Here is a 24,417-nt window from a genome sequence, read left to right as displayed (position 1 = left end):
GTGGTGAAGCGCTGGAATGGGTTACCTAGGGAAGTGGTGGAATCTCCTTCCTTAGAGGTTTTTAAGGTCAGGCTGGGATGATTTAGTTGGAAATTGGTCCTGCTTTGAGCAGGGGGTTGGATGACCTACTGAGGTCCCTTCCAACCCTGATATTCTATGATTCTATTTCTCTTCTAGGGAGCTGGAATCTCAACATGATCCCAGACTAGCAGGGCCGTCCTTAGGCATAGGAGGCTACTTAGGGCACCTGAAAATTTAGGGCACCACTGGGTCTTAGTGTCCCCCTCCTGCCTCTTCCTATCCCTGTTCTGACCCTTCCTGCAGGCTCCCATAGCTGGCTACTGAAGCCTGGTGACTCTTACTCCGGAAGGGATCTAGTAACTTAAAAGTGAAAAAGTCTTCCACCCTACCAGACCTATTAGCACAACACTGAAACTGTTAAAGAGCCATTCAAGTGGTAATGAACTCATTTAACAGGCATTTGGCAACCCCTACATATATATTGTCAGTTTCTGAATTTGCTGACAAAACCAGTTGTGCATTACTGTAATATTTACTCAGAACATGTTAGTCTACAGGACCTTAGTTTAAAATTTGCTTTAAAAATATTTCATTAGTGAGTTGGTGAAGATTCATAGATTCTAGGACCTGAAGGGACCTCGAGAGGTCATCGAGTCCAGTCCCCTGCCCTCATGGCAGGACCAAATACTGTCTAGACCATCCCTGATAGACATTTATCTAACCTACTCTTAAATATCTCCAGAGATGGAGATTCCACAACCTCCCTAGGCAATTTATTCCAGTGTTTAACCACCTTGACAGTTAGGAACTTTTTCCTAATGTCCAACCTAACTTCAGGGCATATCAAAAAACCTGTGACTGACATTTTTTTATTTCCAAGTTTAGTGCTTTTAATTAGGTACCTTCTGCATGTCCAGTCTTCACCATCTGGCATGCAGTGGAAAACATGCCCCATTTTCTTTAGAAAGAAATTGCAGAAGAGTGTTTTTTTCAAATATCATTTGCTTCATTTGGGTTCAGGGATTTGGCTGGAAGGGGGTGAGCACGATGGGGGAGGGAAGAGAGGAGGGAGACAATGGGGAGAGGGTAGGGCCTGGGTGGAGTGGGGCGGGGCCTGGAGCAGAGCAGGAGTGGAGTATGGGTGAGGCCACAGGCAGAAGAGGTGGGCTGGGGAGCTAGCCTCCCCAAGGGGCAGCTTCACCCACTGCCCATGACAGGAAGTAAGAGCGGGTTGGCTCCTGCACACCCAGTGTGCACTGCAGTCTCCTTAGGCAGGGGCTGTATTCACAGAGCCAAATGTGCCAGCACCACGCATTCTGTGTGAGGGAGAGGGTAAGGGGGTCTCTGCGGGGAACTGTGACTCTCCACCACTGTGAGGCAGGCCGGTGGGGCCGGTATCTTTTGCTGCCTCGTCCCTAACCTCCCCCTCACCCCCGGGCTGCCGTCAGGCATAGGGGCACCAGTTTAATAATACTGCATAGGGCCCCTTAAATCCTAAGGACGACCCTGCAGACTAGGCCCTGAGTGGAGCTGTGCCCTGCGGTCGGAGGAGACAGACGTGAATCCCCAAGGATTCCCCGACACCAGGGCCAGCTTTAGGCCAATTCCCCGGAATCGGGCCCCGCAGGTAAGAGGGCCCCGCACCCGCACCTAAGAGGGCCCCGTGCTTTAGGCTCACACCGGCAGCATTTCGGCGGTGGGGGGTCCTTCAGTGCCGCAGAAGATGTGGAGCGGACCCCTCCGCCACCGAAGACCCGGACCGCGGAATCGGGCCCCGCAGGTCCTAAAGCCGGCCCTTACTGCCACCGTTAGGGCCCTGGGCTGGGACCCAGTGGAGTAGGGTGGGCCCGGATCTCCCTATCCACTGCTGCCAACCCCACCCCTGGTAGGGTGACCAGACAGCAAGTGTAAAAAACCGGGACAGGGGGTGGGGAGTAATAGGAGCCTATATAAGAAAAAGCCTCAAAAATCGGGACTGTCCCTATAAAATTGGGACATCTGGTCATCCTAACCCCTGGGGAGGCAGTCTACCCACCTTAGCAGTGGCGGCTCCAGACAGCAGCGCACCACGCACGTGCCTGGGGCAGCAAGCCACGGGGGGCGCCCTGCCGGTCCCTGCGAGGGCGGCAGTCAGGCCGCCTTCGGTGGCTTGCCTGCGGGAGGGCCGCCGGTCCCGTGGATTCGGCGACAATTCGGCGGCGGGTATGCCAAAGCCGCGGGACCGGCGGACCTCCCGCAGGCAAGCCGCCGAAGGCAGCCTGTCTGCCGTGCTTGGGGCGGCAAAAAAGCTAGAGCCGCCCCTGCACCTTAGGCCGGATGCTCTGCGCTTGCCTGCTTTTGCTCTGCCCCAGCCAGGAGGTTGTGGGCCATAGACTGTTAATTGCTGTCTGCTCCAGTCAGGAGGTTGTGGGCCATAGACTGCCTGTGCTCTACCCTCCCCCTCTCCCTCTCCCGGGCCAGAACTTCCCCATAGACTATTGATTGCTACCTGCCTGTAGTGAGGCCGGGTGGCCTCCATCCCCACTTGAGAGTGAGGAACCACTACACATACTTCTTGCCTAATTTGGAGGTCTGGCCTATTCTGCAGAGCTCAGACTCGTGCTTCTCCGCTTTGCTCCAAAGTTCAGACCTGCGCTGTCTGCCGCATTCAAGCTCCCAGGCCCTCTTTAACTGCTGCCCTTAAGGAACAGAAACATTGTGTCCCCACTGGCGGGAGACATCAGGATCAGACCCTCACCTTTTAAGGTAGGGGGCAGCATAATATTTTGCAACTTGACATTCTGGCGAATGGTGCAAATGTACAATTCGTTGTCTGAGCTGGAAGGCGATTCCGTTTTGGAGGGGATGGCATTGGCTGCACGGAGAGAAAGAGGAGAAAAAACAATTACAAGAACTCCCATTTTAATTTGTTTGCTTTTTAAATCTATCCAAAGCAAAACAATACTTGTCAAGATCTAATGGGAACAGCCATTATAACCATTTGGGTGTGAGAATAAACTCTATCACCCAGAATGCAAAACAGGTTCCATTGCATTTCTACTTAATCACAACATTCCGAGGCTGGCTCTTCTGGGGGCCAACTCTTTGGTGTCGCCTAGATTTCCCAGACTAAATCAGATCAATGGCCTATCTTAGGAGGAAACCGTAACTCTTCTTCCCTTATGGAAATTTGGCACTAATATATGGGGAAGTACTAGCCTAATCCCAGGAAGTAAATGGCTGGTTTATGGCCTGCAGGAGCTGGGCTGCTATTTTTCTCTTCCCCCTTATTTATTTAGGAAGTTTTAAAAGGCTTACAGAATCATTGCCATGGAATTATTATCATTTTGTTTTTGATATTTACAACAGCTTTTATTTAAAGAAACATTATACAATATAATCATCAAATCTCTCTGTTTAACAGGGTGTTACCTTTGCACTATGCAAGACGTTTTGTTTCTGGTGATTGTATTATTCTGATTACCCATTTATCAAGCCAGGCATGTCCATCAAATGTTAATAATCAAAAACATGGACAGATGTGCTGGGTTTGTTTTTGTTTTCAGGCAAATGTATTTTGTCTGAATATTGAACAACATATCTAAGAATCTATCCGCTACATTTCTCATATCTTAGCTAGTATAACTGCAAGTGATACCATTCCCATAAATATCAAAATCTTTTGGTTGGAAGATATTTGTCACCATAATATCTTGTATCAATTAGTCCACAGATTAACTGTGTGGTGAGTAGGAAAGTGTTTCCTTTAATGTTTTAAATATGTTGCTTTTTCATTTCACTGGGTGGCAGCATATTCTATTATGGAAAACTATAACTGTTCACTATTAGAGGGGTAGCACATAGAGGAAACCTGTTAAGGTTGCTAACAAATTGCATTATAACCTTTTTTCAGTGACTTATAACTTTGTTAGGCATTAAGCTTTGGGACTGAAATTTTCCGTGCTTGGTCTCTGCCTCAGATTTGGTTTTTTGAAAAGTTAAGACTTAAAATGGTTCAGCAGTTTTGTCAATGTTAAAAAAATGCATATTTTCCACCTGCCCTCTTTTTGAGCAGCTTTAGTGTCCCAAAGATTTGGAGCAGGAATAGAAATTTCTCAGGGACAAATAGCATCCAAGAGTTCTAACTCAGTCCCATGCTTTAATCACTCAACCTCACTCCCCTCCCAGAGACAGGAATGGAACCCTGCAACCCAGCATTCTACTGCTGAACGTCTACCACTTACCCTCTCTGCTGCCTCCCCTGGCCCCAGTCTTGCCTCCTTTCCTAGCCTGTTCAGCTACTCTTTCCATTCCCCTCAGCACATCTCCTCTTTGCCCCTTGCACCCTCCTCCCTTCCCTGAATTCCAGCAGCCAGTGCCAGGCCGACAAACATTCCCAGAAAGATGAGAACTGCCTGGGAGGGTGAGTCACTACACACTATACAGTGGGCTGTGGCATTTAAGAACATAAGAACCTGTCTTGCAACAGTGGCCAATGCCAGGTGCTTCAGAGGGAATGAACAGACCAGGTTACCAAGTGATGATGAGTTAATGACAAGTAGCTTACTGAAAAGGCCTTCCCACTCATCATCTACTTCCTCCTCCTCCTCCCAAAGATGGAAGATGAGCATGTTCTTTAAATGGAGGTTCCGCAGCAACTCCTAGCAGTAAAATGGGATTCCATGGCTTCTCTGGATCAAGACAGAGACAAAACTATCACTGACCATTAAAATAAGGGACTGTTATTCTCCTTGGGCGATGTTGGGGATGGTAGCTACATAGATACCATGGTGACAGGTGCCTTAACAACATCTAAGGTTGCAGTTGAAATGGACGAGGCTGCATCAAGTGTCCTGTATGCCTCCTACGTGGTAGATTGCAGGGCTGTACTGAAGATACAGAGTGTGTCGTGGGGTGAATGAGCAGCAGGGCAGGGGATCAGGTTCATATTCAAATGACAGTCAGATGTAAATCAGCACTTAACGTAGCTACGGTCGTTTACAACAGCTGAGGATCTGGCCCCATGTTTGTTTTTAAATGTTACTAATAGCAACTAGGTTACTAAAACTGGACCCATGACAAGCCTAAATATTCTCTGCTAACTCATCACATAGGTGTCACCACCTTCCTGCAGAGTTCCAACCTGTCACAGCCAGCCTCTTCCTTAAACACCTTCCTCCTTTCTCCCATAAAGCCCTATCAGTCGCAGAAAAGCTCTCTGGCAAAGTCCATCTAGTCCCCACCTTTTCCTTCTTCAAATCCCTCCTTAAAAGTCACCTCTGCCTTTATGCCTGCAAGACACTGTCAGTTGACATTGGCAAGGCAGATGGCAAGCCATAAGCACTGTTCATTGTGCTAAAATGTACTTGTTTGACTAAGGGTAGGTCTACACTTACCTCCGGACCCGGAGGTAAGCAATCGATCTTCTGGGATCGATTTATCGCATCTTGTCTAGACGCGATAAATCGATCCCGGATCGATCCCGGAAGTGCTCCCCGTCGACGCCGGTACTCCAGCTCAGCGAGAGGAGTACACGGCATCGACGGGGGAACCTGCCTGCCACGTCTGGACCCGCAGTAAGTTCGAACTAAGGTACTTCGACTTCAGCTACGTTATTAACGTAGCTGAATTTGCGTACCTTAGTTCGAAGTGGGGGGTTAGTGTGGACCAGGCCCAACACTCACCCTCCCATTCCCACCACCACCACCACCCTCTTTGGCTACCTGTTGTAACCTACAGTCTCAGTGTTTTTAGGGCAGTGACACTGGAGCCCGCATCCTGACTGGCACCCTTAGGTGTTATGCATCCGAAGAAGTGGGCTGTAGTCCACGAAAGTTTATGCTCTAATAAATTTGTTAGTCTCTAAGGTGCCACAAGTACTCCTGTTCTTTTTGCGGATACAGACTAACACGGCTGCTACTCTGAAACCTATAGTATAAATAAATGCCAAGATTTTCAAAAATGGGAGCCTAAAGTAAGACTCTTAAATCCATATTTGGGCACTTAAATAAATTGCCTGATTATTTCAAAAGTGCTGAGCACCCAGCAGCTCCCATTGACATCACCCATACAACTTTAACTGTGCATACACACTATGATTCAATCTTTAATTAATTACTGTCCTCCTCTCCCCCACGGGACTTCTTGCTTCAGTCAATGCACACAATGGAATCTAGGATCCTATGGTTACACCAGTGTGGGGGTCACATAGGAGTCCTTGGAGTTATTTTAAGGGTCCCTTCTACAGTTCTTATACAAAACCAGGAGGAGGGTAAGGAGATTCGCTTAGGCACATACAGCAGTTAGGCATCTAACTTCCGGTTGCTCTTTTGAAAATCTCTCCATTTTATACCAGGCTTTTGATTAGCAATGTTTAAAACAGGCTCGGCCAATCTCTGTTGACCAGTTGCTATGACATTTGCGGCCTCTCAGCCACTTGAATTGCAAAGACTCAAAATGTCAGTAAAGCTTCCTTTGGCAAAATATCTCCCAAGTCCGCTCATTACCTGATGTTTCATTGATTCACAGATTCTAAGGCCAGAAGAAACCACTGTGATCAGCTAGTCTCACCGCCAGTATAATACAGCCCATAGAATTTCCCTGAAATAATTCCTGTTGAAACTAGAGCATATCTTTTAGAAAAAACATCCAGTGTTTTCGTACCATGCTTAGCTTTAGTATCTTAGCAAATATGGAAACAGTACTGGCATGGCCATCTGCATTACAGTAGTAAAATGGAAAAACCAATAAGGATAACATTTTAAAAGGCACTGTGCAGGTTTTTTTTTAGTTGATTGCTTTTAGCTGAAAGCAGGTATCAAATAAGGTTTAATGAATTTTTAGCCTTGCAATTTGAATGGGTGAAAGGGCAACCTGGAACTAGACGTTCGCTAAATCTGTTTATAAAACTGGAGATGGAAGCCTGGTACAGACTGGGTTTTACCTAAGCAAAAAGGGAACTGCTGATACAACGCTGAGGACTCTCAGCAGGTCACAAATGGATATAGAAATAGGTATAAAGAGTCTAGAACTGGAAGGAGTTGCCTAAATTTGAGGTACTGACAGCTGTGTTCAGCTGGCTGGAATAATGAAGATAGATGGGTGGGTAAGTCACCACCTGCCCCCTGTGGGACATGTTGAGAAGAGGTGTAGGAGCCACTGGCACTTGATGGCTGGGGGGGTTACTCCAGAAAGCTTATGCTTTACTTTGATGATTTTACCTTTGTTTGTGGGCTCTGGGAATTACTCTGAGGACATCCAGGCTTCACCCAGACTTTGGGCCCCATCACTGGACCAACTGGATCCCAGACTGCCTAGGGGATGGGAGACTGAAGATTTCTGTTGGTTTCTTCTCCCTCACCTGTCCCCGCTGCCTGATTCTATGCTTCTCCTCAGCTTCCATCCAACCAACTCTGAGGCTGACTGAACCACATTGCACCATCATGACAGGCTGAGACACCCTCTCAAGCTCTGCAAGCCAGACATGCCACCACTGAACCTGTCTGGAGCTGCCCTGCCTGCATTGATTCCTGGGACAACCCCAGACAGAAAACCGCATTTCCCCAACCTTTGCTGCCTCACCTTCCCTCCCCCTCCTGTGCCAACCCCTTTGCCTAAAGAGCTGGAATAATCTCTGACCATGTTGACCTGAAACCCAGCAGCAAACCTAGCCTTTCTTTCCTTTCCCCAAAGGGGTAGGCCCTTTAATATCAGCAAAGAATTCTGACCACCTTCCCTCTAAAGGACTCTGATAAAAACTCCAGTCAGACTAGTTCCAAGGCAGAGCCACTTCCCCGTCAGAACTCAAACAGCTCAGACTGTATTTTCCCTCTTTGCGTTGAGTGAGTAGTGGAAGGAATTTGGACAGGGCTGTTGCTGGACTAAGGTGCACTCACACCTGACTGCTGAATGGTGGGGCAGGAAACAAAGGTCAAGTTAACATCTTAGCCTTCTGCGCTCACCACTCTTCACCACAACAGAGGGGATGGATGGTACCACCTTAGCTCTCTGCCTAGGAGCAAACTGATTGAGAGATCCCCCAAGCAACTACCCTGGGATGTATTTGCAAACCAGAACATTAGAAGGCAGTGACAAGCCAAGAGCGATATGTTAATAACAATAATATCTGGACTTTCTATAGTGCTTTTCATCAGTGTTTTTTCAGAGGCAGTATAATCAGCTTCATTATACAGATGGGGAAACTGAGGGACAGAGAAACAACGTGATCTGCCCAAGGTCACCCAGTAAGACAGTGATAGAGCCAGGAATAAACCTCAGTCCCAATCCAGTGCTCTATCCACTAGGCTACAGTGAATCTTTGCCAAGCCCTAGATGGAACAGCATACAGTTAGGACCAACCAGGTTTTACTAGGTGCTAGGCTATTGGGCTGTTTTGACCCTGCTTTCATGGACCCTACAGAGTCAGTCACTTGACCATGAGCCATTTGGTTCCTCCTTTATGGACCTGCTCCCCTCTGTTTTGCGGAGAAAGGTTGGTTTGCAGCTAAGAGCACAGATCAGGTGCCTATCACTTACATTTCTAGCTCCCAGGAGACGCTGACCACCCCAAGGTCCTCGCAGGCTTTTTGCAGGATCACAGAGGGTTTTAGCTCCCGCAGCTGAACGTAGGTGTTCTTTGTGCTGTTAATGATGTTCGCAGCAGAGACACAAGTAGGCCATGCTTGGCGGCCGGGAGGAGATAGAGACATGACCATAAACACAGGGATGCTGGAGAGCAAGTCGTCCAGAAATTCCCATGATGCAGGATCAATGAAGTGGGCTTCATCAATAACAAAAATGAGAATGTTTTTCTCCACTACCTAAAAAAGGGCAAAAAATCGCCTGAATAAGGTGTTGCTTCAGTTACGTATATCTTGCCTTCAGGCCAGGGCCAGGGGTGTCATACCCCCACCCCCGTGACTGCTACTCCAACCTATGGGGTGGAAGAGCAGCTGCAGCTCCTTTGTGTTGGTTAGATAGGATATGGGGATCTGCACAGTAGCATAGCTAGGGGGGTGCAGGGGAAGCAGCCGCTTCCCCTCAGCACATTTTTCAAAAGTGGCGCCTGCCGGGCCGGGCTCCTGCAGGCAAGGGGGGGCAGCATGGCCGGAGGAGCCATTGGGGGGGTGGGCGCGGCCGGAGGAGCGAAGGGGCCGGCTCCTCGGCCATTGCGCCCCATGCTCAGCGTGGCCCCAACATCGCTGCAGCCACCCCCTGTGGCGGCTCAGGGCTCAGCAGCCGAGCGCTCCCCGCCCCTGGATGCGGCAGCAGCAGCATCTCCTAGCAGCGGCTCGCAGCCCATTATACAGTGCAAAGAGAGGCAGGGATGGGAGAGGGGATGAGAAGCCCCAACACGTCTAATGTCCCAAGCGCCTCCCAGAAGCGATTGGGGGACAAATATCAGGAAGCAGCAACAGGCTTCTTCTCCGGGTCCAGTGCTGGGCTGCCAAGCACACCCGCCCGGGCCAAGGGAAACAGGAAGCTGCCGGAGAGAGGTGGGGATCTGCCCGCCTGCCAGCTGCTGCCCACCCCACTGCTCAGCTCCCCCACAGCCCCCCGGAGAAGGGAGCAGCGCCCGGCACCCCTTCCCCGTGCCCGCAGCTTCCAGCCTGGCCCCAGGGCAGGGGGGCAGCCCGCACCGCCTGGAGTTTCCCGCGAGCCTCTTCCCTCCCCCTCCCGTGGCGGCCGCCCAGCGTGGTGTCATGTTTTCCTCCGAGTCCGAGGTCGCTCGGCAGCTGGTGAGTCCCGCCTGGGGGCACGTGAAACTTTCTCGCCTCTTCTCCCCCACTTATCCGACCGCACCCTAAAAACTTCCTCGGCCGGGCCAGGCAGTGCCATGCCCAGCCCCCTCCCCCCGGACTGAGCCCCTCCAAGGGGGGGCACAGCATGGCCGCAGCGTGGCCGGAGGAGCCAAGGCGGGGGAGACGTGGTACGGCTGGAGGAGCCAGCTAAGGGGGGGGGCGCGGAGCGGCCAGAGGAGGAGCCAAGGGGGCGTGGCCAGAGGAGGAGCCAAGGGGGGGGCGCCTTTTTTATGTTTGCTCCCCCTGCACTTAGAACCTGGCTATGCCACTGGGTCTGCATACACATGGATCCATGGCCCCGCCCATGGCCTGACCCCCCGACCACCTCTAACGTGACCTTCTGTGCTGACTAGGGAGGAGACAAGGTCCAGAGCTTTCCTCCCAGGCAGCTTATCCCACTTCATTCATGCACGTGTAAGAGGGCTGTGTCCCTGCACACCATGGGCAATGTCACCCAAGATGATTACACTCTTTTGGAAAGGGGGGTTATTTATGTTTTTCCACTCTGGGGGTATAGTCCCTGCATTTTGGGAGGAGATCCAAGCTTTGGGACAAAGCGTGAGCCAGTTTCATGGAGAATCCATCCCATAATCTGAATCTGAGAAGGGCCAGAAAGTGCACTCGGTGGTACAGAAAGACATAGTTCCTGCCCTCTAACTTTAGACATCACACAGTGAGTGCAGGTAACAGGAATTAGGATTGAGGAGGGATATAGAGGATAAGGCCATAAGGAAAATGACCGGAGTACACCGTATTCCCAGCCTGCTAACCAGCTGCTCATTAGCAGAATCTGCAAGTCCAGTGCAGTCTGGGGAATCATTTCTCTCCGTTTCACAATAAAGAGAGTGGTTCACCTTCTGCAGTATTTTCACAAGAATTAGTTCCATCTCCTCTGTCCTTGTTTCATGATCCATTTTGGAAACCTCGGCAGAGGTGGGAAACTAGTCAGAAAAAAATGAGAACAGTAAGCAGAAGAGGCAGCGTTCCTGTTCATGATATACACATTGATGGGAAAAGCCCTGATTGAAATGTCCAGCCTAGTGAGACGCACATGTTCATCTCAGTGTCTATCCTTTCCATACAGGGTTTGCATCATCTAGGGCATGTGTACATGAATATACCAAGGCCTCTGCTTCTAGATCCTCCGTCTAAGTCCAGCTGAACAATTAAACTACCATCTGACAGCTCTTTGGTGACCTATGTGAAATAAACTGTTGGTCTTAGTCCTGCTCTTGGTAGGACGGTGCCGACAGCAGAGGAACTATGGGTGAAATCCTGGCCCCACTGAAGTCAATGGGCATTGACTTCCCTTGTGATTCCGTTGACTCTGGTTGACTGACAGTGGACAGGCTAAAAACTGGAGGGGCTGTGATAGCTGAACTGCCCTCTCACCCAGAGAGGTGGTACTTTCAGAGCAGAAGTGGGAAGTTGTGTGTGTACAGCAGGCTCACTCCGCCATTATGGGAATTCTGTGGATAAGGAGAAGGGTTTCGTTCTCCAGGGCTGCCGAGCCTGCACATTTCACCCAGCTTCCATTTTTGAAGCCTCACCCTCCATGACACCTTTTTCCCCTTAGGCCTCTTTCGAAATTTGATGTTTCCATGCTGTGCAGTGACAGGCAGCAAAAGCAAATCTTTGAAGTGTGGAGAACAAGAAATGAACTCCCCCATTTACTTTTATGGCAACCAATGCAGCTACCAGGGCAAATCTTTCCCTCCACATTCAACTTTTCTCCACTCCTGTTCCCCTTGAAAAGTCAAATGCAACTTCTCATTGGAGGGGGTCCTCTTACCATCACTGATTAGTATCCACCCATTCTCTTAACTGCTCTCTAAGTGCCCTGAGCCCCCATCTGAACCCCCAACTCCCCAAGCGCTGCCTTCGAAGTCTTTCCTGGGATGAGTAAGGGCTATTTCTTGCAATCTCACAAGTCTGTGAGGAATTGCTTCCCTTCCTTCTGTGTAGCTGCAGATGGCCGACATTCTGTGAATATCCTTTCGAATGTATAGGAACAAAGTCCAGGGTGTGTGCACAGACTAGGATTCAGGCTCACCAAACAGGTCAGCGTCATGACCGCAAGAAGGCCACTCCCAGAATAAGAGTGAGGAAGTGGGACAGGTGAAGTGGATGGCATCCGATCGACAGCATCATGCCACTAATTCTTCCATGCAGATCTAGGAGCAAACATTTCTGCAACCATACCCAGCACCTGTATATCCCAATTATAATGACGGTGTTGAATTTCATGAGCATTCACACCTTTGAGCCAGTGTGCAATTTCAGGGTAAGAATAAAAAATGCTGAGATGCTGAATTGGTGTGAAGCCAGGTAAATAACAGAACCCAATTCCACAGACATGCTTTTCCCCCAGAGAGTGAGGGCTTTCTCCATTACCTTGACAAGAAAGATATTATTCAGGAGGCAATAGTAGGACTCTTCTACCACACTTCGGAGTTTGTCTTGGAGGATTTTCTGTCTTTCAGCATCAGATTTACAGGCCTCAATCCCCAGAAACATGGCCATGAGTGTCTGGATGACAAAAAAATTCTGCTGCACATTTATCTTCGTCAGCTCCATAGCAATAACCCTGCATGGTGAAAATGAAGAGAAATTATAAGGAAGTTCTAATGAGGAGTCAAGAAGAGCCAGGACATTCTGAGAAAGAATTACAGAAACACAAACCTACCACTTACCACATGGACATCTAGACACATAGAAAAAGCTTCCAAATGAAGGAGAAATAATGGAACCAGGGTTTTTCAGCACTTTCTGATCGACCTCCAAGTCAACTACAAGACATTTCAGCACCTGATTTTCTTTATGGATAAATGGCTGAGGATCAGCAAAGGATTTGAGCAATGTCTCCTGGTCTCTGTTTCCTCCATGGCTGGTACAAAACAACCTAACCCCAGAGCTCAGCCTCTCCATTTTTCGCTTTTGTTTGTGGGACACAAAAGATTAACAGCCTTGAACTGATCTCCAACCACCTTTTCTAACCACACCCCTTTGGGTTACTGTCAGAGTCCAGACTGATCAGTCTGTTTATTGTCTTCTGGAGAACACACCCTTGTCAAAAGCACCTGGCTGCTTTCAGTTCAGTTCCATGCATTCCCCTGGACTCTAAAGTCATCCTGCATTGAAAGACATGCAACCAGACATACCCGTGAGCATCCATCCCATTAGAATTGCTCTCATTGCCCTATCGCATGCATCCAAAAATGCCTTTTCTTAGTGATGGACCATCTCCCAGCCCTTCACTAATGACCTTTTTAAAGTTTGTCCATTTCTCTTGGGGAAAAAAACCCCGCACACTTATGAGCTTTCATCCACAGTTCAAAAGTTGCATTAGCCCACGAAAAGCTGAACAAAACCTTTTGAAATTTCAACATTTTTAATGTTGAAATTTGAAAGATAAAAAAGGACTTTTTTTTTGTTAATATTGTCAATTTTCATGGAAATCTTTCCCCAGCTTTCAACGAAGTATTGAGCTGATCAAAATATTTCAAATTTTGAATTTTCAAATTAAATGGGGGGAAAATGAGGGGAGACTTAATAAAACAAATTTGCAAAATGCCCCCAATTTATTTTTTAGCAGCTCTCCCATCTACACTGTCTTGCTAGACATGTTTCCTCTTTAGCATCTCAGTCGAATAGCACTGAAACATGAATCTGACTTGATCTGGGTCAAGGAATCTCTCATAGGATGGATGGGAGAGCCATCTCTTTTTGATGCGTTTTCATGCCCTGCTAGTTTTGAGGTTCCCAGAAATCACACTTCCCATATGTTGCCAGAAAACAGATGGATGGCTATTCCTCCGGATTCATGGGAGGTGGATAGCTCAACAAATCAACTGGACAAGAAGCCACAGTTAATCAAAGAGCAGGTGAGGTTAATCCTTTGAATCACGGAAGGACCCATCCAACCGTAAGTGAATCTTTCAGATTGCCTCATTTATTAAATGACGAATCAGAGCAGCAGGCTGGCATTGATAGGGATGATTGCACCACTGGTTGTTTCATCGCTCCTGTGACTGTGCTGGCTATTTCTGTACGTGAAATAATAGTTGTACTAAAGGAGGAAGTTACTAAAAGCTCCTCTCCCCCAGGCAGGGCTCATTTAAGCCATTAGAGGTCAGCTTTCAGCCAATTAGCCAGGCATTTGGCCATCTCAATCTGTGCCAGCCTCACACAGCCTCCATACCATTTGGCATTACTGCAATCTCTGGAGGAATGTTACAGCGCAGGATCACGATGCAAGGGCAGAGGTGTGTGGGGCACAGGGGGTCAGGGGTATCAAAGTGAAGTTAAAGACACTTACTTGTGGCCAACCTCCTGGCCTAAGTAGGCAATTTCAGCAAGTAACTTGCTCTTTCCATAGCCCATAAGGCCTTCATATATTATGACGCGGCCTACTGTAGACCCCACAAATCCTTTCAATGAAGAGTTATAGATTTCAAGCTCTTTTTCCCGACCTAAGAAACATGGAGTGATTTTAAGAAAGCAAAGACCAATGCACGTCCCTTTCCCTCTTTGCTTAGCAGTGGCAGCATGTCTCCACCCATATCGGAAATGCATACATAAGTCACTGGTTCATTTCCACCTCTGCTGCAATCCTTATCTATCCCTTTCTCCCCACTCATTTTGATAATTGCAGCTCCCCTCTCTAGCATATTCCCAAACCCGACTGTCCAGATTCCAGCACACCGCTGCTACCCTCCCCACCACACACACAAAGAAGTGTGACCACATTATTCCTATCATCACACAACCACTTGTTCATTCCAATACCCGGTGTCACTCTTCAGATTTGTATCCAGTCTCCTTTACAGACCCTGAGCTACATTCACTGGAGCTGGCACAGGGAAGTATAATTTACATCTCTCCTTATCAGCCTGCCAACCAGGAGATTCATCAGCTCCTACAGGGCAACAGGATTCAAATTTAGAGATGCGGTGGGGCTCACCTGGTAGTTATCTCATAGAAATGGAAGGGACCTTGAAGGTCATCAAGTCCAGTCCCCTGCCTTCACTAGCAGGACAAAGTACTGTCCCTGACAGGTAGGTGTTTTTTTTTTTTTTTTGGTTGTTTTTTCCCCAGATCCCTAAATGGCCCCCTCAAGGATTGAGCTCACAACCCTGGGTTTAGCAAGCCAATGCTCAAACCACTGAGCTATCCCTCCCCCCATTGGAGGTATTGGGGTGCTGGAATCTAGCATTTTGTTTCAACCCCATTTGTCAGTAAAGTGAAAAGATGCTAATCAAAGACACAAAGGGAGTGAATATGAGGGGTAAGAATGCGCATGTATTCCTTCGAGACAAGGTGGTGAGTATGAGGAATATCTTTATTGGATCAACTTTGGCTAGTGGAAGAGACAAGCTTTCAAGTCTCACAGAGCTACTCGTCAGGTCTGGGGAAGGTAACCAGAGTGTCACAGCTACACACAGATGGTTAAGCGTAAGGAGATCACACATGTTGCCTGAGACCACTTAAAATGAAGTGGGCAGTTAACACCTCTGCTGGAAAGTTTGTTTCTTCCACCAACAGGAACTAGTCCAATAAAAGCTATTCTCTCACCCACCTTGTCTCTCTCCTCTCCTGGGAGCAATACGGCTACAACAACACGGCAAACATGTATTCCACACTCTTGTCTGACCACGGATAGATCCTGCGGTCCATAGCACCATATAAGACCTGCAGGATCAGGTACCACAATGTCAGTGTAAAGGCCCTGTATCTTTAAGAGCATCCCGAGCACATCTCAGAGCTTTACATTTCTGAATGATCCCAAGGGTCAGTCACTTAATATCCTCAAGTAGTGGGTCCCCCTCAGACATTTCCCCCCACATCCATCGCTTCCTTGGGCATCCTCTTCCCAGCAGCAACAACTGCTCCACAGGTTCCGAATGACAAACCAACTGGAGTTCCGAAGAGCTCTGTCCACCTACCCAGTAAGTGGTAAAACTCAGACCTCTCCTTGGTGAGCTGCGCTTGGCCAATCATTCTGCAAGGAGGAAGAGAAAGGAAAGCTGCAGTTAAAGAGTGAAAATACTCCTGGTCAAACTGAGTGGGGGCGCAGCTGGGCTGCCCACTCTCTCTGAATCCAAGCACTGCTTCCAAGAACGGTTTCATTATTCTTAGCCTCCTGCCCCCAGACGCTCAAGTTGAGCTGGAGTGAAGTAGTGTCATGGGGTTTCCCTTCAGAAGAGCGCTAAAGGAACATCAATAAGTAAGGAGTCTAATGTGCCTGGTGTAATGGGAGGGTGTATTAATATCCATCGGTGAGAACTGGAGAGCTAAGAAGGAAACGAGGCACAGCAGTCTATGATTTCTCTAGTAAAGAACAACGCAATGCAATGCCTATTCGCCTGGCTTCCTGAAGCTGCTCAAGGATCTGAAGGTACCAAACAATTCTGTATTGCAAATGGGTGAGAGATGAGAGACACGTAGGAATAGACAGATTCAATAAAGCTTGCAGAGGAAAAGATAAGGAAAGCAAAAAAAGCAGAATGAGTTAATACTAGGCAAAGGCTGTAAGGGGAATAAGAGTTTCTATAAACATGTCATGGGAAAAAGAAAGTAAAGCCATTAATAAGTAAGAAGGTGAATGAAATCGATGATTACTCTGAGCTCCTGCGCTGCTTTTTAAAATCTCTCTTTAGCAAGCTATACATTAACAATGGCCCAACTCCTGCAAATTGCTCCCCACATACAGACTCCCATTGACTTTAATGGGGCTCCCTCCACATAGAAGAACTTGTAGGACTGGAGCCTTCGATTTGGACAATGAGAGCAAGGCAGATATTGTATAAACAGTTGTTGATGAAGGAGGTATCAGGATATATGAAAAAACAGAACACATGCAAACTTGGTCTCTGAACTCAATACTAGCTAGCTACACCACAATTGCTATGAATTTGGAGGTGGGGGGGGGGGATTGTACTGCACCTTTACATTTCTGACAGCACAGCTGATGCAGCATGTTCCAAAGAAGGGACCCAAACTGCTCCCTCATGGAGACTTTACTTTTGTTCTTTCTTAGTTTGCTGTGCCCCTTAATCTGAACTGAAAGTCATTTGGACTGAGTCTAGAGGGCTGTCTAGGTGTATGGAGAAACATTAAATGCTTCTACATTTCCATGGTGCAGTTCCCAGTCTCCTAGTAGCTGGAGCTGATGTGGAAGTGGGAGAGAGATGCAAATGAGACACTATAGTTACCCATTCTCTCAAACATGAGGATTAATTAAAGATATGCCAGTTGAAGGTATTTTTACACTGAGCTATTTGCTGTCCAAGCAGCTGTTTGTCTCCTTGACTAAGTTGCCTTGAGTTGATCTTGTGTGGGGAAGTACAGGACTTTGGAGATGAAATTCCCTAGGCCAGCTGTGAGATGATGCTCTGGATTCAGGCAAGGTTGATGCACATTGTGGCTTTGAACAGACAGGACAGCACACACCCCTTTTGTGCTGATCAAAGGAAATTTGCCCTTTCATCACCCTTCCTCCTCCCCCATTGTAAAATGGGGATGTGACTCTTGGAGCCCCTCAGTGCCAACTAGCAGAGGGCCCCCCTACTGTAACTCACATCAGGTCTGACACACTCATTGTCCCAACACACTGTTGTCATGATATATATCTCAAAGGTGTCATGAAAGATATCGTATGTAAACTGGTGCCATGCTGGTCCCAAAAATCATTGTGTGATCTATGTACAGATTGGGTACAAAGAGTTATAGATGTGTGCTGGAAATATATTCATGAAAAGTGTTTGAGAAGTAGAGCATAAAATCCAGCCTGCCCTAGGCAAAGGCATGTGTATTTACCTGTCTGACCAGCTGGGCTACCAGCAGAGGACAATGGAATTATATTTACATATAAGGAAAACAAAGACATCAAGCTAAACAAACGGGGGAGAAGACTCTGGACTTTGAGTAATAGAAGGGGAACAAAAAGACCTTGTAGTTCTCTGTCACTGCAGGGAGAGCAGAGTACAGCACCTTTGGAGCCTATGAAAGAGCTGCTGGAAACATGATGTAAGTGAGAAACTGCTTAGGCAAAGATTGCAACTTGCTAAGATTCAATTTTCGTCATTAGAAAGTGTGTTTTGTTTTGTTTTGTTTGTGGCCTTGCCTGTCTCTTTTCCCCTTGCTTAGCATCACTTAAACCCAAGGGCTTTGTGAATAACCTTTGTCTTATTTTATTACAAACCCATCTCAGTGCTGTGTATTAAAGTGAAGTGTGAGGCTTCAGCTAACCTAACAGGCGGGTGTGTGCTCTGTCTCTTTGGAGGCCGTGAGCGTAAAGTGAGAGGGACTGGATGCTGCAGGGAGACGTTTCTGGGGAACTTGGCAGCTGGGACTCACTGATTGTTACTGGCAAGCCCACATTTAGACTGGCAGAGTCTTGAGGAGTTTGCTGGCAAGGCAGACAGACTGGTGTGTCAGGGACCTGCCACACAGCTTAGCGGCCCCAAAGCTCTTGCTCTTGCTAAGGCAGCATGGTAACCGTGGCTCACGGTTCTGAGGGTTCTGAACATGACGTCCCAGGGGACACTTACGGTTTCTCACTGATGCCAAGATAATGATAGACCACGCCGGGATTCACAACTCCTTTCATCTCAGCCTGGGGGAGCTCTTCAAAGAACCAATGAGGCAGCCTGGAGTTGGCATAGGTCACTGCATCACAGGACACTAACCCCGGATAATACATCATCATCCGGGCAGCGAGATTCACCTTCTGGCCAATGACTGTGTGGTGGAGAGAGCAAGAAAATGGGCACTGAAAAGTTAACTGAACTCCCGCTTATCCTCCTGTGAACAGCTCCATATGTATCCATGCATACATACCCCTCCACCAGCAAAAATACGCAGCCTACACACACACTCTGTGGGTATCCAGGGGATACCAAACATGCACAGGACCAGAGAAACAGACTGTACCTGTGTATTCGTGCCTTACATGATGGCCAACTATTCCGCAGAACACTGACCCGCTGGTAACCCCAATGGAAACTATCCTAGCAAGCAATGAGAGCAACATGGAGTCAGCAATCCCAAATGTCCAGTCCCTCTTGCCACATCTGCTCATGCACCCTCTCCCCACCCCCACTCCTGTAGTGCTAATTTGTATTGACTATCCCCACATCAGCCAGCTAGGTCTCCCAACAGCCTGTGTGCAGCTCTGTGCGTGTGCAAAAGGGATGGAGAAGAGGGCAAGGAGCTTCCCTCACGCACGTCCCCATGTAATGACAGTTCTTGTGCTTCCCGGAGTGCAGAATGCCATGAGCTGGCATTGCTGTTGGAACTAGCCTCCCCAGAGAGATGGGCCACAGCCCCACCTGCTCTCCACCCCAGCTAGCCAAACTGACTCCAGGCCAAAGGGAGCCCATGTCCATCCTTTGCAAGTGTGCCACAGAGGCCGCATTCCTTAGGCAACTCCACAGGCACAATGTCTCTTTGACCTCCCCATGGGTGGTGAGTCCCTGTTCTCCCTGTAATGCAAAGCCACAACTGAACCCTCATTTCCTGGTGTGGAACTGGAGGTGAAGCCCTGGCTGAAAGTTCAGGGAAGTATTCGCATTTTCTGAACACATTCATCTGCCCACAGTAGAAATCCTGCGTGCTTAAAATGCTTCCATGGGTGGGGGAGTGGTGAGATGGGTGTAGAGTTTCAGCCCTCCCACCTTGCATCATCCAGCTGTCCAGTCTGTTATACCACACCCACTGCTATGGTATGCGTATGCCTCCCGTATTTATAATGGGTGCACACAGCAAAAAACTGCTTAACTGTAATTGTCCCTGGACACTGATCTCGCAGGGTACTCACACCTGGAATTTAATTCTCTCACGTGTGACTGGTTGAATTTCCCTGGCTCTTCATGGTTTGCATGCCCCTTAAAAGGAGTGGCTACTGGGCAAAGCACAAGACACACACACCCCTTACTGGCTATCACGCACTATTCCCGGCTGAATATAAATGCTGCCCTCTGAGTGTGCCAGTCTGAATTCTCCTTGCTGAGAGTCAGGAGCTGGAGGAACGTCCCAGCAGAAAAAGGGAGTCAGGTTACACAAAAACTTAACAAGGTTAGTGCCAGTGGTGTAAAAAGGGAGTGGAGTTTGGATTGGTTTTGACATTTATAGACACAAAAGAGGAAAAAGGCTCTGGTCCCACAAACATGCAGGAGTTTTATTTGAAGCCTCGGTGAAGTCAGCAGTGCCTGCGTGCCAAGCCACAGGCCTCAAAAATTCAGCAACCGGACCAGAGCATGCTGGAAGATAGCAGAGGGTGAAGGGCTCTCTCCAAGCACTGCTGGAGTCCTGCTAGCTGACAGGCCTCAGGGTCCCCTTCAGCAGGGAGCTCCTCCACCGACTGCAGTCAAGAAGGACTTGATGGGTCCTTCAGAGGCCAGTGGGATGGGGGGTGACAGTCAATAGGGGTTTGGCTCATGCTCTTTGTCCTGTTACCAATGCTCTCAAGGGGAAAAATGCCTTTAGAGATCAAAGAATTGGCCATTCTCACGCAAATGGAGCTGAGAATCCTGCCCAGCTGGCGTCGTTAGTCTTTTACTCTCTCTTTTCTGCAGGGACTGGACTTGTGGGTTGGAGTTTCTTGGGCTGTTGTGGGAGAGGTCAGTGAAGGTGGTTGGCTTTGCATTTTGCTCTGAATGATGCTGAGGTTCACGGTCATCCTGAGCAGGTTCCAGATTCATGGCCAGTCACCACAAAAGCGCCATCAGCCGCACCCACCAGTATCACCTCTGAGGCTGAGGTTCTACTGCTCCAGTGGCACATAGCTGTTTTAGGAGGTCTGGGTCATGTAGAGTGAGGGGGAGCCCAGGGAAACTGGACTAATCCCAAATTTTGTCTCCCAGCTGTCATGTCACTGCCTTCTGCCCACTAGGGGGGCCCTCTTGTTGGGACGAGGGAGTTTCGATGACAAACAAGCCCATTAGCACTCCTGTAGGCAACCTGGAGAACTACACCTTCCTGCTTACTTTATTTTCATGGACATCTTAGAACAGAAATTGAAGATTTTAAATGCGCTGTCCAAGGCGTGGGCGCTCTCGTCAGCCTGCTTATCCCCAGGGAGCCCGAACACACACAGGAATGTGCAGCCCTGCCAGGGAGGGGAAAGAAAACACCAGAGGGGTGAGGGTTTTTTCCAAAGAGCAAATCAGTATCAATGTCTGTGGCAAACAGTTCCACTGTGCTCCAGCTCTCCCACCCACCCTGTTAGAGTAGTGCTGTCATACAGTACCCCCAAAATGCTCTGGGAGACCCCACCACCGCCTCAGACTCAGTCTCTTCAGCACCAAGCTTTTTATCATTCCTCCAGATCCCTGCCCTCCTCCTCCCTTCTCTATCCCTAATGACAGTGCCACTGTCCCTCCTGCCTCCTACTAGTCCCGGAGTCTCAGGGGAATGTTTGCCAGCTCCAGCTGCCCAACTGGAATAGCCTTGAAGCTCTGACCCACTTTGTCAAACATAAAGACTTTGTTGATTTTGCCGCTGAAGACGTGGATGATGTTTGAGATCTTCACACTGACATCGTGGATGACCTTGCACAGATCCAAGGTACTGACGCTTTTGTCAAACTGCAGGTTCACAAAGACAATTGTGACCGGCCGAAGCTCAGATAAATATTCTAGAGGCTGGTTGTCGTCGATCTGAAAGAGAAGAGCCAGATGTACTCAACAGTCCGTACTGCTGGTGAGCGGGAAGCATTCACTACTTCATACACCCCTCCTCCAGCTGGGCTGACTCTGCTCTCAGCTACAGGTGCTAACTCCACAAGGGCAAAGATGTTTGATCAGCTATTGCCATAGGAAGGAGGGGGCCCCCATCAATGGGAAGCACTCTCCAGTCTCAGGACAATGATCCTTTCAGCACAGGACTGGAAAATGAGGCTAGGCACCAAGGGGATAAAGGGGGAGATAGCTGAGCAGAGCCTGTCAATGTGACTTTGCTACAACCCAGGTCTCCCCATAAACTTTACAATTTTAAACAGAACAAAGGAAAAGCTTTTTCATACACCTTACAATTAGCCTGTGGAACACATTGCCTGCAGTCAAGAACTCGGCAGATTTCAAAAAATTATGACAACATCCAGTGTTATAATAGTAAGGATTTTTTTAAATAAAACCCAATAGTTTTGGAAGGGATCTAAACCCTCATGCCTCAGGTCATAAACCAAGGGAGGGGGAAGGAAAAAACTTTCCATGTGAACAAGTTGATCCACAACTACCCACTGCAGGGTTTCTTGTATTTTCCTCTGTAGCATCAGGAGAACCTCAGAAAAATTCTAGCTGTGTGAAGCACAGACCATCAAGCCAAAAAATAAAATTCTGTGACGTTACTGCAGTACCTTCTTCAGAATGTTTCTCATCACATACTTCCGGAGAGACTTCTCCAACTCATCATTAGGAGACAATGTGGAGGTTGCTCGGAGGATACCTAGGGGAGGAAATTCAATGCTTTCAAGAGCAGAAGGAAGACTTGTGGTTAAACCGTAGGGTTTTATTCCTGGCTTTGCTCAAGGGCAGACTTTTACCAGTAGGGACTGGACAGTGCCTGGATGGGGTTGGAGATTCTTGTCTAACCTATTTCACTTACAATCTTGAAAATGCAAATCACAGTTCCATAGGCACCGAGTTTCTAATCTGCCGGGGGGGGGGGGTTCCCCCCGGCTCCCTGCAGGCCCCACCCTCACTCCACCCTTTCCCCCAAGGCCCAAGCTCTGCCCTGCTTCTTCCCACCCCCGCTCCGCCCCACCCCGCCTCTTCCCTGCCCCTTCCCACCCCTTCTCTGCCCAGTTCCATCCCTCCCCCAAGCACACTGCACCCTTTCTCCTCCTCCCTCTCCCCCAGTGCCTCCTGACACAGCTGATCCGTGGTAGGCGCTGGGAGGGAGGGGGAGGCGCTGATCGGTGGGGCCCACCGGTGGGCAGAAGGGACTGGGGGGAGGGGGAGGATCTGGTAGGGGGGCTGCCAGTGGGTGCTCAGCACCCACCATTTTTTTCCCGTGGGTGCTCCAGTCCCAGAGCACCCACGGAGTCGGTGCCTATGCACAGTTGGGATTTTCTATTAGAAAATTCCTTGTGTGCTTATATCAGCACCACTGAAAGCTTGCTCACCCAGAAAGACTGTAGGCACTGAGCAGGGTTCCCTATAGTGTCTCTTCTTGCCAGCCAGGGGTCTCCATAGAGCTGACACAGAAAGTAGGGAGAGGGTCTCTTCTCCTCCACAGTCAGCGTAGCCCTTGCCGATGTCCAGACAGGTTGAAGCCAGCAGGGGGGAGAAGGAGTTGAAATGCAGCTGGCTGCCTCGGGATTTTGGTGGCAGGGAATGGAGGAGGACACAGGAACTCAAAGGGGTACAGGGCAGGGGCCCCCATGTGCAGTCCATTCACCCTCTCACATTTACACTGACGGAAAACAAAGGAATTTCAGCCTGCCGTCTCCCTGGGGTCAACACAGTAGAAGGAAGAGGCACTCACTGTTATTTTCACCCGTGGGGTAGTGCTGTAGGTATTCGGTACATTTCCAGAAGAACTCGTCGAACTCAATCTCAGAGATGTTCTTTATGTATCTAGCCTAAAGGCACACAGAATTAAAGGCGTCTGTCAGCTTCCACAAGCCTAGTGCAGAATTATTCAATAAAACGCACTCCCATCCTTCACTGTCACCTCCATCATCAACCTCCCTGTCAACTGGATGGAGGACACAGCAGTAATCAGAAAAGATTTTTTGGCTGGAGCAAAACAAGTGACGACACTCCCAACGAATGCAACAAAAAGATTCTGCAGCCTCCAAAGCTGCGGTGAAAAGCCTTCCAATTCCACAATCTTTCTCCTGCTGGGTATCTGTGCAAGCCCCCAGTCCTGCAAATGCTTACATACGTGCTTAACTTGAAGCACCTGATTGGCCCCACTGATTTCAATGGGCTTACTCAGATGCAGGTGCAGAACTGAAGCCCAGCTTCTTCTCATGACACCTGTCACTGAACTATCTCAGTGCCTCCAGAAAGATACTAACTAAAATCACAATAGGCCCACGGTCTGATTCTCCTCCCCATTCTCACAGCTGCTCTCCAAGAACTGATGCAAGGTGTAAGAGGGGGGTGCTCAAAATACCTGGTGGGCTGCAGGTAGCAATGCTCCCACTTCCACTCCCTGGCAGGTTGGTCGTATTTTCAGAGTTTAAAGCGGGGACACCAGGATTGGCGAGGGGGATGGATCAGGGAATTGGGTATTATCCTGTCAGGATGAGTACTTGGGGCCTTTTACAGGAAAAGGCAGGGCAAGTGAGAACAGTATTTACCCTTCTGTGACCCCTTTCTTGTTCTCTCCTAGCCCTAATATCTCCCATTCTAATCTAGCTGTACCCTACCACCCCCCGACCACCCCCTCCACAGTCACTGATTCACCCACACCCTCAACCGACTCCATCAACCTTCCCACTCAACTCTTCCCTCAGCTCCCCACCTGCTGAGAAACACGCCCGACAAACATACCCTTTCCCCCAGGCTGAGATCCTCCCTCTTCCTAACAGACCTCCACAGCTCAGGCCCACACCCTCAGCTCTGAGCCCTGGCCACCAGACAGCCGCAGGCTCAGAATGCCCCCA

The 24,417-nt window shown here is 48.8% G+C and overlaps 1 protein-coding gene across 1 annotated transcript in view; it reads right to left on the bottom strand.

Moving 5' to 3' along the window:
* The window catches only part of LOC128836134 (adenylate cyclase type 10-like), a 72,234-nt gene that overhangs the window by 33,251 nt on the left and 14,566 nt on the right, over positions 1 to 24,417 (bottom strand). The window contains exons 6-18 of the mRNA XM_054026151.1: positions 23,289 to 23,385; positions 22,159 to 22,247; positions 21,269 to 21,460; positions 20,789 to 20,910; positions 18,735 to 18,811; positions 18,353 to 18,542; positions 15,746 to 15,801; positions 14,119 to 14,272; positions 12,195 to 12,387; positions 10,655 to 10,741; positions 8,536 to 8,819; positions 7,060 to 7,124; positions 2,759 to 2,875 (exon numbers count right to left, since the gene is read on the bottom strand). Of these exons, the coding sequence (XP_053882126.1) occupies positions 2,759 to 2,875; positions 7,060 to 7,124; positions 8,536 to 8,819; positions 10,655 to 10,741; positions 12,195 to 12,387; positions 14,119 to 14,272; positions 15,746 to 15,801; positions 18,353 to 18,542; positions 18,735 to 18,811; positions 20,789 to 20,910; positions 21,269 to 21,460; positions 22,159 to 22,247; positions 23,289 to 23,385 (1,723 nt within the window). The remainder of the gene's footprint in view (positions 1 to 2,758; positions 2,876 to 7,059; positions 7,125 to 8,535; positions 8,820 to 10,654; positions 10,742 to 12,194; positions 12,388 to 14,118; positions 14,273 to 15,745; positions 15,802 to 18,352; positions 18,543 to 18,734; positions 18,812 to 20,788; positions 20,911 to 21,268; positions 21,461 to 22,158; positions 22,248 to 23,288; positions 23,386 to 24,417) is intronic.

Source organism: Malaclemys terrapin, chromosome 4 (genome assembly GCF_027887155.1).
Source record: "Malaclemys terrapin pileata isolate rMalTer1 chromosome 4, rMalTer1.hap1, whole genome shotgun sequence".
Taxonomy (NCBI): domain Eukaryota; kingdom Metazoa; phylum Chordata; order Testudines; family Emydidae; genus Malaclemys; species Malaclemys terrapin.
This window is presented reverse-complemented; position numbering and strand designations above follow the sequence as displayed.